Raw genomic sequence first — 18,303 nt, 5'->3', positions numbered from 1 at the left:
CCGTCAACACAACGTGGTTGAGAAAATAGTAATGGACGTACGGTGTCTCAGCAGGCGATTGGTGCTTCTGCGCGGAGACTGATGGCACCGAGCGTGGTATTCTTGGTTCGGTGAAGTGTTGCGTGATGCTGACAGTTCTCACAGCTCGTCCTCCTCAGATTCACTCTCATCGCCCTCTTCTTCTTCGCGTGCCACGCCTTGTTCCTCCTCGGCAGGCCTCCTCCTATACTCTTCCCGCACAAGCGCTCTCAGGGCCTTCCTGAGCCTCTCGTCGTAGTCGACCCAGCATCTTCCTGCGCCGAGGAGCATGACCTGCTGATACCGCTGATTCAGCAAGCCGTTCCTTTTCCGCAGCTCGGATATCTTCAGTGCTTGTTGTAGTTGGCGTTCTTCTGCTTCAGCAATGCGCGGTCGCAACACGGCTAACTTGGCGAAGCCATCGGTGGTGGGTATCTGCTGGTCTTCGAGAGCTTGGAGCTGTGACGCAGTTGTCGCGAAGCTTGTTGCACGTTCGGTCACCAACACAGCTTTCTGGGCGTTGTCGAGTGGGGGGCCGTCATCGCTGTCGTCGTGTTGTGTCTTGAGGACATCTTTGTGCTTACTCACTGGTGACGTTAGCCTTGGAAAGTGAAGGAGATAAGGGCTGCGTACGTAAGTTGTTGGCCTCATCGAGTAGCGCAGTCTTGCCCGCCAGCTGCTGCAGTGACTGTTCGATCCTGTGTATGCGATCCGGGATGGTCTTTTGCTTGTCCTTGGTGTTGTCCTGCGGGCCACCGAGGATATACTCCAGGCGATCCAACCGCGATTCCAGCAGTGAGAATGTGAACAGAACCGCCTCCTCGTATTCGTCCATGGTGGTGCTGGATTCGATGTTTATGTTCGCCCAGCCGTGTAAACGCGGGCGCGTACCTCGAGCGGAGCGGATGTTAATTTTAGCGGCCGCTGATAAGCCCCCGGGTTATGGGGCCTCGAGACCAGACGTCAGCGGAGCACTCACACCCTCGCTTTTCACTATCTATCAGCTCGAGCTCCCATAGCTCTGTCATCACATTCGCTTGCCTGTACTCGTCATCGCAATATAGATAGCACCACCGCCAACCCTCGACGGATGAACGCGCAATAACACGAACCGCGCATTTCGCACCCCAGAGCATGGCTTCCTACTCCGCCATCGGCCCCGAGCCAACAGACGCAGACCCCATGACTTCGAGCACCGGGTCGCTGAGAGGGCGACGGTACGATAGCCTCGTATATCTCTTATCGGACGAAAGCTGACCCAAGTAGGAGAGGCAGAGGAAAGCAAGACGTCGGATTCAAGGGCCAGGCGACATGGATATCCAGTGTCATCAACCTGGCCAACACCAGTACGCCCATGCCAGCTACCCCACACGACACTATGCTGACCGTCCACAGTCCTCGGTGCCGGCCTCCTCGCCATGCCCTCCGCGCTCTCCAAGATGGGCATCTTCCTCGGCATCTTCGTTATCGCATGGGCTGGCACGACCGCAGGCTTTGGCCTCTACCTCCAGACGCGATGCGCGCGCTACATTGACCGCGGTCATGTATCCTTTGCGACGTTGTCTCAGATGACATACCCGAACCTATCCATCATCTTCGACGCCGCTATCGCAGTCAAGTGCTTCGGCGTCGCCGTCAGCTATCTTATCATCATCGGAGATCTGATGCCGGGTGTGGTTCGAGGATTTGCGCCAGGCGCTGGAGACATTACCTTTCTGGTCGACAGGCAGTTCTGGATCACGGCATTCATGTAGGTGCTGGTTATGAAGTTCGCAGTGGTGTGTACTAACCAATCCAGGCTCATCGTCATTCCGCTGTCCTTCCTGCGTCGCCTAGACTCGCTCAAGTACACCAGCGTGATCGCCCTCTTCTCCATCGCCTACCTCGTCATACTCGTCGTAGCCCACTTCCTCAAAGGCGACACGATAGCCGACCGCGGCAACGTCCGCGTCTTCGAATGGGCGGGCCCCGTCTCCGCACTCGCCGCCTTCCCCGTCATCGTCTTCGCCTACACATGCCACCAGAACATGTTCTCGATCCTGAACGAAATAGCCGACAACTCGCACTTCCAGACCACCACCGTCATCTTCGCTTCCATCGGCGGCGCATGCGGTCTGTACATCCTCACCGGCATCACAGGCTACCTATCCTACGGCGACAACATCCACGGCAACATCGTCTCCATGTACCCCACCGCCGCCGCCAGCACCATCGGCCGCCTCGCCATCGTCATCCTCGTCATGTTCTCCTACCCCCTCCAAATCCACCCCTGCCGCGCCAGCATCGACGCATGTCTAAAGTGGCGCCCCGGCGGCCGCAAACAAAGCGAAAGCAGCCCCTCGCGCAACACACTCATGAACAACACGCCCAAGCCCGGCGCGCCCAAGAGCAGCGAGATGAGCGACCTCAAATTCGCAGTCATCTCCACCGTCCTCATCATCCTCTCCTTCATCACCGCCATGACCGTTTCCAGCCTGGAGAAAGTACTGGCTTATGTCGGCAGCACGGGTTCCACGACGATTTCCTTCATTTTACCAGGGTTGTTTTATTACAAGATCTCTGACCCAGAGTCTTCACACCACCAACGTCTTGTTAAGGATGAAGACGACGAGGACGAGTATCAGAGTGGAGAGGCGGAGGGGTACGTTACGAGCGAGGGGCATCTTAATCGTGATTTCAGGAGGGGGTTGTTGCGTAATTTGGCGCTTGCTTTGAGCATTTACGGTGTTGTTGTTATGGTCGTTTGTCTCATTACGAATACATTTTTGGTCGCGGCGCATTGAAGATGTTTCGATCTTGTTGGGTTTGGGGAGATGGTTGTTGCATTTAGCGGGAGTTGTTTGTTTGGGGGCTTATCTATTAGACTGGATGGATGGACGGGATGGGATGGCCTTGGTGTTGGAGTTACGTCGATTATGGTGTCGACGGTTTTTGTTGTATTCTGGAGGGTTGTACAGGTATATGTGTAGCCTTGTGGTAGTTTGGAGCGAAATAGTAATCGTACCGCTCTTTCCAAAGACGTGTTTTCTTCATGGCTTGTCACTGCGTTGATTGAGAGTTGAAGTCCGCATATTGATGTTTGTTATATTGTTACAAGTTGTACATTTCAGACATAGCCTCTCGTGGTCTATGATGGAGGAATGGAAATACCGGCCCTCTTCAACGTAAGCTTCCCCATATCATGCCTTTGCTGATCTTCCAGGGCTGATGTTCTTTCTTCCAAGAGCGAATATCTGGTTGCTGTGTCGTGCACCCTTTCTTTGCTCGTTTAATCCTGAAAACCGCCTCTATTGGATCCTTCATACGGCAACAACAGCAAGGCATGTTTTGTACGCCATCCGATGGATCTCAATGTGCCCATCATACAAGCTTCTCTAGATTCGCCCTCTCCACGCGTTTTGCCCTCCCCCTCTCACCCACCCAATCCACCCACGCTACTCGCGCACCTAAGCACCTAAGTAGCAGAAGCAGTCTCCGCCGTCCCCCCCTCTAAATTCTCCACCACAACCCGCGAATCCCCTCCTCCTCCCTCACCCACCGGATTAATCAAACTCTTACTCGCACTCCCGCTCTTAACCACCATCCCCGCAATCTTACCCACCCTATACTGCGGCTCCAGAATCCCCACCATGGACAGCAATCGCCACGCAGTATCTGAGGGCTGAGCGCCGACACCGACCCAGTAGCGCGCGCGCGATAGGTCCAGTTTGATGTCTTTCCAGGGGCGGCCGTGCGTGTCGCCGGGACGTGGTGGTTGCGGTTTTGGGTCGTAGGTGCCGAGGACTTCTAGGGGGCGGGAGTTGCGCGCTGTGCTGTAGATGGACATATTAGTCAGATGGACTTGAGAATTGGATCGGAGCAGTCTTTTTTGGTGTTGAAAGGCGGAGTAGGCATGTGAGGATGTGCTGGTTGCAGTATTTGCGGACTCCCGAGATGGGGATTGCTGGATAGAATTGGGAGACGTACCGGGCGTGTGCTACGACGATGTTGTAGAAGGGGGAGTGCTTCTTGCCGAAGCGGGCGAGTCGGATTCTTAAGACCATTGCGAGATGTTGTGCGGAGAGGTGGTGCTGTTGCGACGACTGCGCGAGCGGAGCGGGCGGTTGGTTGGTGGTTTGGGTATATCTTCTTGCTCCGAGGATCTGCCGAGATGCGTGGGCACGTGCGAGGTGGTGTACTTTGGGTTGGTGAATGAACTGTGTAGAACACTTATTTTTGGTAACCAGATGATATGTATTCTCCGGGCTGATCTTCGACTCGAGCAGAGATTCAAGTTGAAGAAGTTGTGGTGGTGTGCGTTCGCTGTTGCGCTCATCATCATCCTTGAGCAGTGATGTAATGGCAACACCATGTTGCTCACGAATGCATGGTGTGACATCCATCTTTGCTTGAACACCACGCAACTTTCCTAAACCGAAATCTGTACGATGGCTCTTCGAGTAAGTAGACTTTTAAAATCCTTTGACTTGGCGACGACGGCTAATTTCTCTTTACAGACACTCTCTGCCAAAAGCGCAGCTGCGCTTGACCAAGAACTCATGTCCTCGGGCGCATTCTCCATTGACCAGTTGATGGAGCTTGCTGGTCTTTCTGTTTCTCAAGCAGGTACGTTGTTACTATATCAAATTCACTCCGTGAAACTGACAATTCAGTCTTCAAACTACAACCCCTCAGCAAAGGCAAGCGCATCCTCGTCGCATGTGGTCCCGGCAACAACGGCGGCGATGGATTAGTCGCAGCCCGTCATCTCTTCCACTACGGCTACCAACCTACGATCTACTACCCGAAGCAAAGCAAGAATGAGCTCTATCAGGTGTGTAACTGCACTACCAAGGACTCACACAAGCTTACACTTCATAGCGCCTCAAGAAACAACTCGAAGACCTCAAAGTGCCATTCACAGAAGACTTCACGTCCGCACTCAAGCAAACCGACCACATCGTCGACGCAATCTTCGGCTTCAGTTTCTCCGGCGAAGTGCGCGAGCCCTTCCCCAAAGTTATCGAAGCTCTAGCATCGACTTCTGTCCCTGTTCTCGCTGTCGATGCGCCATCATCGTGGGATATCGAGGACGGGCCTCGGGATTCCGGACCGGGTAAGGGCTTCATGCCACCAGCTCTCATCAGCTTGACTGCACCGAAGCCGCTGGTCAAGAAGTTTACTGGGAGGCATTTTCTTGGTGGCAGGTTTTTGAGCCCGGAGATGGCGGATAAGTATAATCTTGATGTTCCGAAGTATGAGGGCTTGGATCAGGTGGTTGAAGTACCGGTTGAGAGTGAGAGGCTGTAAACAGCAACCATAAGCGGTCGTAGAATAACTTCAAAGATACGGTACGATGTTGTAATGCGCATCACGATGCATGGTCAAGGTGTTTTGGTACCTGCTTGATGTGACTAGCGTGGTTTCCCCGCAGAGCCGCGGTACGGCTAACAGCGGTCTTGAGATGTCATCCGAACCCCAGCTTCAACTGCCCTTCGGCAAACAACAAGGTCAATTTCTTTCGAAGCGGAAGGCCGGAAACTTCTTGCTTCTCTTTTGTCTGCTTCCTTTTAGGCGGCATAGTCAAGCTGTAACTTACTAACACGTCTCTCAATCCATCACACCCTCAATATCGCGACGTGAATACGCGCAAAGCAACTTCCCCCCACATACGCACAGAGGGCTGTCTGAACTGCTGCGGCCTTTCAAGCGCTTACTTCTCGGGCTAAAATGGTTCCAAGAGCGCCTTCAAGAGAGGCTTTGACCTTGCTTAAGCATTCTGTGCGACCTTCAGTAGTTGTCCGATCGCAAACACAACGCTGCCTCCTCTCGTCCACTTCGCGTCCTACGCTACCATCGCACACCCAATCGTGGGCCACAACCCAAGCGGTTCGAAACACCGCGACCTTCACGCACTCCCACCATGCCGAAGCCGTCTCCGTGATCCCTACGACCGTTGACACGAGCAATGCGGACTTTAAAGAGAACAAGCGCCAGATGGACGAGGCGACCGAGAACCTGGTCAACCTGCACACAAAGATCGCGCAAGGTGGACCTCAGAAAGCTCGCGACAAGCATATACAGCGGGGCAAGATGTTGGTCAGAGACAGGATATCTGCACTGATTGACCCGGGCACGCCATTCCTCGAACTGAGCCAGATGGCAGGTTACAACATGTACGGAGAGGATGATGTGCCTGCAGGTGGTATAGTCACTGGTATTGGCACAGTCAACGGTGTGCAATGCATGGTTGTGGCCAATGACGCTACAGTCAAGGGAGGCACATACTACCCCGTCACAGTGAAGAAGCACCTGCGAGCCCAGACGATCGCTCAAGAGAACCGGTTACCCTGCATCTACCTCGTCGACTCTGGCGGTGCGAACCTGCCCAACCAAGCAGATGTATTCCCGGATGTCAACCACTTTGGCCGCATCTTCTACAACCAAGCGCGCATGTCGGGCATGGGCATCCCGCAGATCAGTGTTGTTATGGGACCATGTACCGCAGGTGGTGCCTATGTGCCTAGCATGAGCGACGAGAACATCATCGTGGAGAACCAGGGTCATATCTTCCTTGCTGGGCCACCGCTCGTCAAGGCAGCGACTGGCGAGGTGGTCTCAGCAGAGGACTTGGGTGGAGGCAAGCTTCACAGCGAAGTCTCTGGTGTTACAGACTATCTCGCGGTTGACGACGCACATGCACTTGTCCTTGCGCGGAGGAGCGTTGGCAACTTGAACTGGCACCGTAATCAGACTGTTACTGCGCAGCCTACTTTCCAGGAGCCTCTCTACGACCCCCAGGAGCTCTCAGGCATCGTCGGTACCAATCTGCGCCGTCAAATCCCCATCCACGAGATCATTGCACGTATCGTCGATGGATCTTCTTTCGACGAATTCAAGCCATTGTACGGCTCTACACTGGTCACTGGGTTCGCAAAGATATACGGTCACCCCGTGGGTATCGTAGCCAATAACGGCATTCTCTTCAGCGAGAGCTCGCTCAAGGGCGCGCACTTTGTACAGCTATGCGGCAAGCGACACATCCCCCTCATCTTCCTCCAAAACATCTCAGGATTCATGGTCGGCCAGGACGCCGAGAAGGGCGGTATCGCAAAGAACGGCGCAAAGCTCGTAACAGCCGTAAGCTGTGTCGACGTACCCAAGTTCACAGTCGTCGTTGGATCTAGTGCTGGCGCTGGAAACTACGGCATGTGGTAAGTCTCCTTCTAGTCTCACCTTGACACAACATTGCTAACACAAGTACAGTGGCCGCGCGTACTCCCCACGACTTATGTTCACCTGGCCCAACGCAAAGACGTCGGTCATGGGCGCAGAACAGCTCTCGTCCGTCATGGAAGCCGTGGGCAAGAAAGTGGATCCCGCGCTAAAGGCACGGATCGAGCACGAGAGTGAGGCCACGTTCGGGTCGGCAAGGCTATGGGACGATGGTATCATACCGCCGGAACATACACGGAGGGTGCTTGGCATGGGCCTGCAAATGGCGTGCGGTGGGCAGAACAAGGGCGTGGAGAAGGAGAGCACTTGGGGTGTGTTTAGGATGTAAAACGCCAAAAAAGGCTTCGTAAGAGCACGCGTGCGATACGCGCGTCTCCTGGTTGCTGCTTAAAAGCATGATATTCGCGACCTTGACCAAGAATCTTTGGTGTTCCATTTTTTTCTTGCCTGCTTGCTTGCCTTGCTTGCCTTAGGGCCTGGCCTAACTTCCTGTGTACTAAGAATAGGGTCCATGACCGCCAATTTCCGGCATCCCCACACATTTGCACGGGAAGTGGCTTGGCAGAGGTCTTGGCAGTGAGCCGTCAAGACAGATGGGCAGGCGGGTTCGGCCTCAAGCACGCCTGTAAGCTTGCTTGGAAAACGCTTGTGTGAGACCGACGTTAACGTAGTTTGAAGATCAGGTCCATCAGCTATAGATGTGGCGCACTCGTTCGGACGTCGACTACGTGAGAAACGAAACGGAACGAGCAAAACAAACGGTCAAGTCAGGCCAAACAGCGCAAAGTCAGGCGCCTGCGCCACAAACATTCCCTGCAGGTGGGGCGCAGGCATGCGGAATTGAGTCCTGGAGGTCCCAGAGTTTCAACGCGGATACCGGGCCCTGCTGTTGCGTTGCGCAAGATACACGCAGACAGCACCAACAGTGAGAGCGGAACTCTGTATTCTTGGTGTTCGTGGTGGTGTGGCGTCGTTCGTACCGGCGCTTGCGCTGTGAATTACAACTTGACCTGCCTTCCCTCGGCTTAGAGGGAACGCCAGCTGCATGATGATTAGATGCGGGCGGCGAATACGACCATGGGATTGCCAGGGTAGCCTATGGGGGCACAGGCCCGTGTTAATCCATCAAAGTTACCTTCCAGTGCCGCCATTCCGCTATTGCCTCGACGATCGCGAGGGTGGGTGGGGGAGGCGGAGGGGAGGCGGAGGGGAGGAGGAGGGGCGGTGGTGGAAGCTATCGCTGTCTACGTTGTTGTGTGCAACGAGTCTAAGCAGTCTGTACCAGCGCTCGCGCTGTGAAGAGCAAGTTGACCTGTTGACAAGCCTCCATGCAGCTGGCGTTCCCGAGGACCCGCTTCCTGATGATTTGCTAACGAGCGGCGAATGCGACCTTGGAATTGCCAGGGTAGCGTATGGAGCCATCAGGCCCGTGTTAAAGTTGCTGCCGCCATTCCGCTACACGACGATCGCTCCCGCCTCTCTTTGTCACGTCCGTCATCAAACGCTGGGGGCCTGTTTACCACTACCACTCACATTCGCTTTCTGTCGCCGTTACTCCGCTGCCACAACCTTCTTCGGTACCTGCCTCCTACTCCCCGGTCAACCTCACCACGCTGCTTGTTTGCTTAATCTTGCTTGATTTCGCTTCCTCCCCACTTGGTCTCACGCACTTGCGGGGTAGCCATTCATTAGCATTGTTTTAGGCGCAAAGCACATGTCGAGATGAGGTTGTTCAGCCCTGCGCGAGCGCTAGCGGCGCTCTCTCTGCTGTCGACAGATGTTGTGCGACCCTTCACCCAGGCCATCGTGCTCGACCCCAATTCAGAGAGTAGGATGCCCGTCACCGTCGCATGATTGCTGTGCGCTTATACAGTCTGCTAATCTCACCTTACAGCCTCTATCAACGATGTCTCCTCCCAGGTCGCCAAACAGCTCGTTGCGCAATATGCGACTATCGACGATAAGGGCATCCATGTACTCGGTGGTTACCCGGGTATCCTCTACGAACCCTACTACTGGTGGCAGGCGGGTGCCATGTTCGGTACCCTCCTCGACTACTGGCACTACACCGGCGACGATCAGTACAATGAGATGGTCCGCGAGGGACTGATACACCAATTTGGTGAGCATCAAGACCTGGTATGTATCTCTCTGCGCTATCGCAAGGTCTGTCGCTAAGCTTTGTAGATGCCCTCGAACCAGTCCAAGAACGAAGGAAACGACGACCAAGTCTTCTGGGCCTTCTCCATGATCGCTGCTGCCGAATACAAACTCAAAGACCCTCCCTCAGACCAGCCCGGTTGGCTTGCCATGACACAGTCCGTCTTCAACCAGTTCGTCGGCCGCTACCAGAAGGAGGTGTCCGATGGCACTTGCGGCGGTGGCATGCGCTGGCAGATCTATCCGTGGCTTAATGGGTGGACGTATAAAAACACCGCATCCAACGGAGGACTTTTCCATCTCGGCGCGCGATTGGCCATGTACACAAAGAACGACACATATGCCAAGTGGGCGGAGAAGGCCTTCGACTGGATGGCGAATAGTCCTATTCTGCCTGGCGATGGTCAAGTCTACGACGGAACCAGTATCAGCACGAACCCTCCATGCAGCGACGCCGATCAAACGCCCTGGACCTACAACTACGGAATCATGATTGCAGGAGCTGCATACGTAAGAGGAATGTTACTACACCACAGGTTCGATTACTAACCATGTTCGCAGATGTACAACTACACCAACGGCGCCGACAAGTGGCGCAACGAACTCACCAAATTCATCAACAAGGTCGCCATCTTCTTCCCCGAAGATAAAGGCGGCGTTATGGTCGAGATCTGCGAAGCAAACATAGTCTGCGACGCAGACCAAGAATCCTTCAAAGCGTACCTCGCCCGCTGGCTCGGCATCACCATGCAAATGGCCCCCGAATTCACGCCTCAGATCATGCCCAAGCTGCAAAAGTCCGCCGTCGCTGCTGCGCAAACGTGCGAGGGTCCGTCTGACCATGGCGGCGGCAACCACCAGTGCGGCATGAGTTGGTGGAAGCAGGGCTGGGACAACATCAAGGGTGTGGGACCGCAGATGACGGCACTCAACGTCATCAGTGTGTTGAATGCGCAGCGGGTGCCGCCGCCGTACTCACGCGATACCGGTGGTACTTCCGAGGGTAACCCTGGATTAGGCTCTGGAAACGATGCCGACCGATTACCCAAGTTCCAATCCGAAATTACCACTGGGGATAAAGCGGGCGCGGCGATCCTCACTATCCTCATATTCGTTTTGTTCGTTGGTGGGTCGGTCTGGATATTGATGTAATGAGGAAGAGGCGAAGGAGGCATAAAAGATGATGGTGGTGGTGCTTTTTTGGTTAATACCCCATTGTTTGGATGCATGCTGGAATGCAAGTATGATGGGATGACTATTAGGCTTCTTCGTATGAGGGAGCTTTTTTAATAGCGTTTTTAAATCCAGGTCGAATAGATCGGATCGGATAGGCTGGGATAGGATTGCGAGATTTGTGTGTATATTTGCTATAGTTGCTCTAGTTAAGATAAAGAACCTGCAGAAGGATAAGCTAGCTAGTTTCTAAAACAACGCAGGCTTTCTTAATATTAACCTAAGCTACAACTATATTATTAATAACTTCTAGTTTAATACTAGTAATATTAGTACTAAATATAGACGTAGAGTTACTACTAATATTATAGCTATAGATTTTTTTAATTTTATTCTATAACTATAAAAATAGTATCTTATTATTAAGAAGAAAAGTAAAAGTAAGTAATAAGTTAGAGTTATTAAGAAGTTAATCTAAAAGAATTACTTAGTAGTTATTAAAGTATATTAATATAATTTATTTAGTTAGTAATATATAGTAAATAAAGAAGAGTACTTACTAATATAGTAAGTAAAGTAGGTATTAAAAGATAGAAAGATACTTTTAGAACTTTTATTTATTACGCCTAGTATATGTACTTAAGTATTTTAGTACTAAGAACTCTTTATAAAAGTCTTAATAAACGCCTATAAATAGATATTACGTTAATAGATTATAGTACTAAAGTAATTTTTAGTAAAAAATTAAAAATATTAAAATATTAGCTAGAGCTTAGTGCGCTAAGCTCTATATTATTTACTATTTAATTATAAGTAGGCTATAGAAACTCTATACTTTATACTTATTTTTATATACTTATATACTATTGCTTATAACACTAGATTAATAAATATAATTACGTTATGTGTATATATTTACTATCTTAATAAAATAAAATATAAATAAGTATATTTACTATGCACGACGATTGCTTTGTGAAAGGCGGTTTAGGTCTCAGAGATATTGAGTATGTGAGATGAGGCTGCTGAGAACATCGCATGACTGTTAGTTGTTTGTTGCGCACATCATGTATATAGTCTTGAACCATATAAATCAACAAGCGACAGAGCACACAGATCGACACCTAGTCGATGCCTCTACACGCGGAGAGTCCTGATGGCGAAGAGACCGCCGGCCAGCGAAAGGACCATTTCGAAGGTAAGATAGCGATCCAGCAGCTACAGCCCCCGTACAACTAACTCGACCCGTAAACCGAGCCATGCGAAACCGCGTCCCACGCTACCTCTTCCGCGCCTTCGACGAATCCAGCGGCGGCGGCCGCGAATTCTCCGTCATCAACGCCACCGAGATCATACCCCGAGGCTACATGAACGGCAGGCAAGTCACCGGGTTTTACGAAAAACCAGAGAAAGAATTGCATGCCATGGTGCAAGCCCACTTCTCCGCCGACGAAGACGTTCTGACTGAATTCAGCTCGTGGGCAGCTTCTCTTCACACGGTTCTTTGCTATGCGCATACTTGTTCTCTGGAGTATGGAGATGTCCACGTTGCTGTGATTGATCGCGAGAAGCTGGATGGCGAGGTGAGGATTTGGTGGGTGCCGCATCTTTTGGATCCGGGTGAGTATCATGGCGAGCATGAATATTTGGCGCACGGATGTATTCGGGGAAAGGGATATACGGCGGTGCCTTTTAAGAACTTGATGGTTGGTGGGCTTTGCCCTACTGTCTTTCCTGAACTCACGGGTTGGGGGAATGGGAGGTCTCCCGACTTCGGCGACAGATTGAGAGACAAGATGTTTGGGGAGGAGTTGGTCGGATACTACGACTATCAGACTGAACGTATCAAGCAAATAGGCAAGTTGTTTGGAGACCTTGCTTTGCCAGTTATGCTCGCGTTGTTGACTCTGAGGCCGCGATACCTTGCTCGAGCTTCCGTACTGGTCAATAATGCGGAAACGGCTCATTCGGATTTCATGGACTGGCTGCTTACTTCGCTGGACATCCAACCCCTTGAATTCGTTCCCGAACAGGAAGATTGGTGTCGGCCAGGGGGGGTTTACACACGCCATGAAGGCGACTGGAAGGCTTATCCGGATGTTGAACAGTGGATCAAATTGCTGAGTATGATTGGCGAGCGGCAGTCTCAACGAAGCGCAGAAGAGGAGAAGGGGGGTGGAAGTGATATCAAGGAGGAGAGCGGTGTTGACGACGGAAGCATGCAAGATGAGTTGACAGAGTCTGAGTTGCGGGATCTGGACGAGGAAGATTCGGATGAAGAGATGTTAAGCGAGAAAGAGATGGACGATGAATCGAATGAAGATGATTAAAGGAAGAAGCGCAGACAAATCGAAGATGAAAGCCGGCTTTAAATCGCGTGTGTCGAAGCGATCAAAGTCACCTCCTCTGGCTCTCTGGCTAGAAATGTTGGTCAAGCACATACACCTCATGGTGAGATAAATGCTTCTCGGATTACATGAGTGTAATTGCGGCTGTTGACTGTTAAGTGCGCGAATGTGTCCCGTTGGTACATATGTTGTGGAGGAGCAGTTGATGCTGGGAGGCACTGGGCGTCACTTCCAACAGTGAGACGCGCTACTCCGGCTTCGGCTACCTCAGAGGAGCGCCGCTGCCCACCAAACACCGCCACCTTCCAGGCTGCCATTGTCACTCACATTCACTCGCCACGACCCAAGTGCTGCAAGCAAACGTCGATAATCAAATCGCGCATCATGCGTTGATGCGAAGAACGCCTTACCAGCCTGCTCTCTTTTTGTGGCTGAGCAAAGATGTAACAATTCGCGACAGGCGGCAGCGCGCAGCCCAGCCGCAGCCCGCCCCAACACTCACCACTTTCGAAGGCGTCGTTTTTCATCCATCCGCTTGGTGGATGCCGAGGCTCTGCAATGCGCCGTGTGGATACGCAACACGACGCCGGTCAATGCTATCGTGAGATGGTGATTCTTCATAAGGAACGGTTGCCGTCAAAGAAGCATCAGCCCTCAATTTCACTTTCAACTTCGACAAGGCTAATCATCTGTTTGGAACAGACGGCACACAGCATGCAAAGTTCTTCCGATGAAATCAGGCAGCCATGATCAGAAGGCAAGAAGGCAGAAAGATCGGGATGAAGCGAGGGGTCTTTCAGCTCAACTTGACCCTCGGCAGAGTATACCGCACTGTTTATGGGAGTATGTGACCTCACCGCAAGGCTCAACACTATCTTTGGAGGGTTACAATAGGCTGATCCTTCGAATCACATCAACTTTGCTACCTTCCAGTCGGTAGTTCCACGAGCGTGCCTGGCCTTGGCAGGCACAGCCCCACCTGCTCCCATCACATTGATTCTTCTAACGTCTAGACTTGGGTGACAGGGCTGCCGAACACAACCAGGATGCAGGAGACCTCTCATATGTCAGTAGAGCCACAGCCTCAGCCCCAAAAATACCGCTACGCCGCAACGACCCCACACCGCCAGACTGGACATTTCGTCATGGTCACCTGGTAATCCATCGCTTCCGCCTATCTGTCGTTGGACATGCCCGCCTTCACCTTAACTATCAAGTGTCAATGACATACTTGCGATACCATATCGCGAAGAACTATTTGTGAAAAGACAACTTTTGGGCCCCAGCTTACCAATTACTAGCCTACAGCGAGCGTTCAAGCAAGGGTACTTGATCCTTCTACGCAATCGCTCTTCCGTCGGCCGTCTCCGATGCCGATACTGAGAAGTGATGCGGCCCGGAGGCTTAGCGTAGGGGGCCAGTCGCTCCCGTCTATTCGATATGTGCTGCGACCTTACGAAAAGCAACTATCCGTCCCAGGCCCTGGAAGTCCGCATGTGGATGTTGTTGACATACCAATGATTTCCTCCACCACACACACAACCCATCTCTAGTGCTTTGCATGCACAGATCAGGGGTTGTCTGTGGGCGCCACCACTTGAACGCGTGGCGCTGTGGGCGGAACCTCTGTTCCTGCAGCTATGAACTATGACTCTTACTCAGGTATTTAATTCTCGGCGCATCATCCCTCCTTCAGGTTGGTCCACCGTCTTCGAGTCCTCAAGATGACCCCTAAGAAACAACCACCCAACTCGCCCCAGAAACGGCGGAGACCCGAAGCTCAGCATGACAATATGGATCGTTCGCCGAAGGTTACTCGCCGCTCGACAGCTTCCGCCCGCACGAATACCATCCCTCAATCTCCGCCTCATACCCCACCACACGTTGGACGAGGGCAGGCTTCCCTCCGACACTCTTCAACATTACCAATATACAGCACTGCGGTTGATCCAGAGACTCAATTCGATGATACGCCGAACACTCCTCAGTCCCTTGTGAAACGCGTTCTCCGCGTCGAAGACCCTACGATTGAACGCGACATCACCCGTCCGACCCCGCCTATTGTCCTTTCCAAACACGCATGGGCGCCACGCCATGCTGTCAAGATCAACAGGCACAGCTTTAACACAACCACAAATAGCCCATCTGCCTCATCAAAAGGTACCAGATGGGTGGAAGTCCTGGGCCAAGTGAGCAGGATGTACCATTACAAACGTATTCCTAACGATCAAGTTCGTCTTCTACTCGTCAAGCCGGGCACCTTTGATGAGCAGATCAACGCTTCGTTACTAGTCGTTAGGTAGTGGCGCCTAGTTGAGGGGAACCCCAGGGGACAAATCGACACTTATTTAATAGTATTTTGATTAATAACTAACACTACACTATTACTAACATTCTTTTGCTTATTTCTAGCGCAACATGCGCTATTTACCTATTCCTGTACCTATGCTAGACTTAGGCACATTAACGCAGTACTCTAGCTATCTAAGCCTTGTTCTTTTCTCTAAACAGCTTCTTTATAAAGTCTACATCTTTCTTACTTATAATCTTTCTTGTACCTATTTTACGTTAAAAGTTATTAAGAGCTAGTAGCTACTACCTAATAATTTTCTCTAACACCTTATCTCTATAGTTACTCTAGTTAAGATAAAGAACTTATAGAAGAATAAGCTAGCTAGTTTCTAAAATAACGTAGGCTTTCTTAATATTAACTTAAGCTATAACTATATTATTAATAATTTTTAGTTTAATACTAGTAATATTAGTACTACATATAGACGTAAAGTTACTACTAATATTATAGCTATAAATTTTTTTAATTTTATTTTATAACTATAAAAATAGTGTCTTATTATTAAGAAGAAAAGTAGAAGTAAGTAATAAGTTAAAGTTATTAAGAAGTTAATCTAAAAAGATTACTTAGTAGTTATTAAAGCGTATTAATATAATTTATTTAGTTAGTAATATATAGTAAATAGAAAAGAGTACTTACTAATATAGTAGGTAAAGTAAGTATTAGAAAATAAAAAAATACTTTTAGAACTTTTATTTATTACGCTTAGTATACGTACTTAAGTATTTTAGTACTAAGAACTCTTTATAAAAGTCTTAATAAACGCTTATAAATAAGTATTACGTTAATAGATTATAGTACTAAAGTAATTTTTAGTAAAAAATTAAAAATATTAAAATATTAGCTAAAGCTTAGCGCGCTAAGCTTTATATTATTTACTATTTAATTATAAGTAGGCTATAGAGGCCTTATACTTTATACTTATTCTTATATACTTATATACTATTACTTGTAATACTAGATTAATAAATACAATTACGTTACTAGTTGTTAGCGATAATCACCTTGGAAGCGAAGATTACCCGTACTCAGCTCTTTTCTACAACTGGGGCAATAGCGCAGACGACAGTACTATTGTCATCCAGGATGATCCAGCTTCGTCTCCCGTCAAGTCCATCAGGAAAGCAGTGGATGTACTCCGAGCGGCTGTGCAAGACAAATTGATCAAGGTCAAACCAAACCTCTACGAAGCTCTGAGACATCTGCGAAAAGAGAACGAGACTATCGCGCTTTGGGTGGACGCATTGTGCATCAATCAATCTGACACCAAAGAAAAGGAAGAGCAAGTACTAAAGATGGCGCACATCTACCGTAAAGCCTACAACGTGAATGTATGGCTTGGCTCCGACAATCCTGATGATCTCGTCTCCAACAGGGCTATGGCTTTTATCCCCAAGGTCATCGATCCGGAGAATCACATAGCTCTTCTCACTGGCGATGCTTATATTGAAGATTGGGCAAGCCTGTACGAACTTCTCAAGTGGAGCTGGTAAGTGCATGGTCGTTCAACATGGCTTTTCTCCGCTCATGTCCCATAGGTTCTCAAGGCGCTGGGTCATACAAGAGCTGGCATTTGCACAATCCGCTTCAGTTCACTGTGGCAAGCATGTGCAGGACTGGAGCGACTTCCAAACTGCTATCGCTATCTTCCACCGACACTTCGATGGTCTGAAAGCCCGGCTCATGATGTATTACGAGTCCTCTCAGGCCAAGCGCAGTCACTTGAACGATGACTCAACCCTAGAGATTGAGCACCTCGGTGCCAAGCTGTTGGTGGATATGACATCCACATTGTTTCGCAAGCGACCCGACGGCACCCTGGAATCTACCAAAGGATTGGAGAGCTTGGTATGCTCTTTGTCCGGCTTCGACACCTCCGATCCACGCGATACAATCAATGCCTTTAGAAGTATATCCAAAGAGGTGACTAGATATAACCCGCGTGCCGCAGGACAGCATAGGCCACCGCCTGTTCCAAACTACAGTAACGATCTCTTTGAGATATATCGCGACTTTGTTAAATGGGTTGTCGAGACCTCGGGATCCATCGACATAATCTGTCGCCACTGGGCATTAAAGGAACGCCATGAACGAACTCCAACAACCCCTAGACTAGTTCAACTACCTTCCTGGATCCTTTTCGTGGAAGACTCTGCCTGGGGAAAGGGCGAAGATCTGTTTCGCGGTCGAAAGGCTGGCGACAGCTTTGTCGGGTTACCCGGTAGTAACAACTACAACGCTTGCGGTAGGCAGGGCAAGCAAGCCCGTGTCAAGTTCCCCCGGAGTCCTGTCCATCGTGCCTCGGCCCCACCTTCCCAAGTCATACACGATATGTCGATTTCCGTGAGAGGTGTCATGATAGGAACAGTCTCCTTCCGCACAGACCCGTTTCCCGATGGTGTTATCACCAAAGATTGTTTGGAAGGTCTGGGATGGGTCTTCGACAAGGACGCGATAGAAATTACCGAGGTTCCAGCCAAGCTATGGCAAACTCTCGTGGCAGACCGTGATCCGCAGGGCAACCCACCCCCTCATTGGTACAAGAAAGCATGTCAACATTGCCTTACCTATCAGACGAATAATGGACACATCAACATCAACACCGTTCTACGACGGAACCTTCGAGGCGGCCCCAATGACATCGTGTATGACTACCTTTGTCGCGTCCGTGCTGTCACTTGGAACCGATCCTTCCTCAGAGGCAACCCCATTTGTAGTGCCACCACCAATACTTGCGACTTCGAGCATGACGAACTCGTTGGCTTTGGGCCACCTAGGACTGAGAAGGGAGATGTGATTGCTATTCTGTATGGCTGCAGCGTCCCCGTCATCCTCCGACCAACTCAAAATGGCTCTGGTGAGCATCTTGGGTACCTATTCGTCGGCGAAGCTTACATCTACGGTAAAATGGACGACGAAGCTTTTGGTGTCCACTGCGAAGAAAAGAACTTCAAGCTGCTCTAATGCGAGTGGCAGTCATGAGAATACGTCCCCTCTCGACCTCACTTCCCCTTTTTCGATGAGCACTCGAGCCCG

At 50.6% G+C, this 18,303-nt stretch overlaps 7 protein-coding genes across 7 annotated transcripts; 5 read left to right on the top strand and 2 right to left on the bottom strand.

The window, feature by feature from the left end:
• Positions 1-138: 138 nt before the first annotated feature.
• J4E88_009749 (uncharacterized protein) lies at positions 139-853 on the bottom strand (the record flags this gene model as incomplete). Its single annotated transcript, XM_049403348.1, has 2 exons — positions 139-605; positions 652-853. 2 exons carry the CDS (start codon positions 851-853, stop codon positions 139-141), a joined length of 669 nt encoding a protein of 222 aa, XP_049250782.1.
• Positions 854-1,152: 299 nt separating this feature from the next.
• J4E88_009748 (uncharacterized protein) lies at positions 1,153-2,801 on the top strand (the record flags this gene model as incomplete). The annotated part of the gene is made up of 4 exons (XM_049403347.1): positions 1,153-1,235; positions 1,285-1,364; positions 1,414-1,768; positions 1,817-2,801. 4 exons carry the CDS (start codon positions 1,153-1,155, stop codon positions 2,799-2,801), a joined length of 1,503 nt encoding a protein of 500 aa, XP_049250781.1.
• A 671-nt stretch (positions 2,802-3,472) lies between these two features.
• CYT21 (Ribosomal protein S16, mitochondrial) lies at positions 3,473-4,061 on the bottom strand (the record flags this gene model as incomplete). Its single annotated transcript, XM_049403346.1, has 2 exons — positions 3,473-3,830; positions 3,985-4,061. The coding sequence occupies 2 exons, from the start codon at positions 4,059-4,061 to the stop codon at positions 3,473-3,475; spliced, it is 435 nt and encodes a 144-aa protein (XP_049250780.1).
• A 384-nt stretch (positions 4,062-4,445) lies between these two features.
• On the top strand, positions 4,446-5,307 carry J4E88_009746 (uncharacterized protein; the record flags this gene model as incomplete). The annotated part of the gene is made up of 4 exons (XM_049403345.1): positions 4,446-4,457; positions 4,515-4,623; positions 4,671-4,831; positions 4,879-5,307. 4 exons carry the CDS (start codon positions 4,446-4,448, stop codon positions 5,305-5,307), a joined length of 711 nt encoding a protein of 236 aa, XP_049250779.1.
• Positions 5,308-5,727: 420 nt separating this feature from the next.
• Positions 5,728-10,545, top strand: J4E88_009745 (uncharacterized protein; the record flags this gene model as incomplete). Its single annotated transcript, XM_049403344.1, has 5 exons — positions 5,728-7,211; positions 7,264-7,544; positions 9,128-9,372; positions 9,421-9,903; positions 9,955-10,545. 5 exons carry the CDS (start codon positions 5,728-5,730, stop codon positions 10,543-10,545), a joined length of 3,084 nt encoding a protein of 1,027 aa, XP_049250778.1.
• Positions 10,546-11,825: 1,280 nt separating this feature from the next.
• Positions 11,826-12,896, top strand: J4E88_009744 (uncharacterized protein; the record flags this gene model as incomplete). Its single annotated transcript, XM_049403343.1, has 1 exon — positions 11,826-12,896. The coding sequence occupies one exon, from the start codon at positions 11,826-11,828 to the stop codon at positions 12,894-12,896; it is 1,071 nt and encodes a 356-aa protein (XP_049250777.1).
• Positions 12,897-15,008: 2,112 nt separating this feature from the next.
• Positions 15,009-18,231, top strand: J4E88_009743 (uncharacterized protein; the record flags this gene model as incomplete). Its single annotated transcript, XM_049403342.1, has 5 exons — positions 15,009-15,013; positions 15,082-15,208; positions 15,759-15,786; positions 16,300-16,756; positions 16,806-18,231. 5 exons carry the CDS (start codon positions 15,009-15,011, stop codon positions 18,229-18,231), a joined length of 2,043 nt encoding a protein of 680 aa, XP_049250776.1.
• Between the last annotated feature and the right edge of the window lie 72 nt (positions 18,232-18,303).

Source organism: Alternaria novae-zelandiae, assembly GCF_023758075.1.
Source record: "Alternaria novae-zelandiae strain BMP 2774 chromosome Unknown scaffold_26, whole genome shotgun sequence".
In the NCBI taxonomy this organism is placed as follows: domain Eukaryota; kingdom Fungi; phylum Ascomycota; class Dothideomycetes; order Pleosporales; family Pleosporaceae; genus Alternaria; species Alternaria novae-zelandiae.
This window is presented reverse-complemented; position numbering and strand designations above follow the sequence as displayed.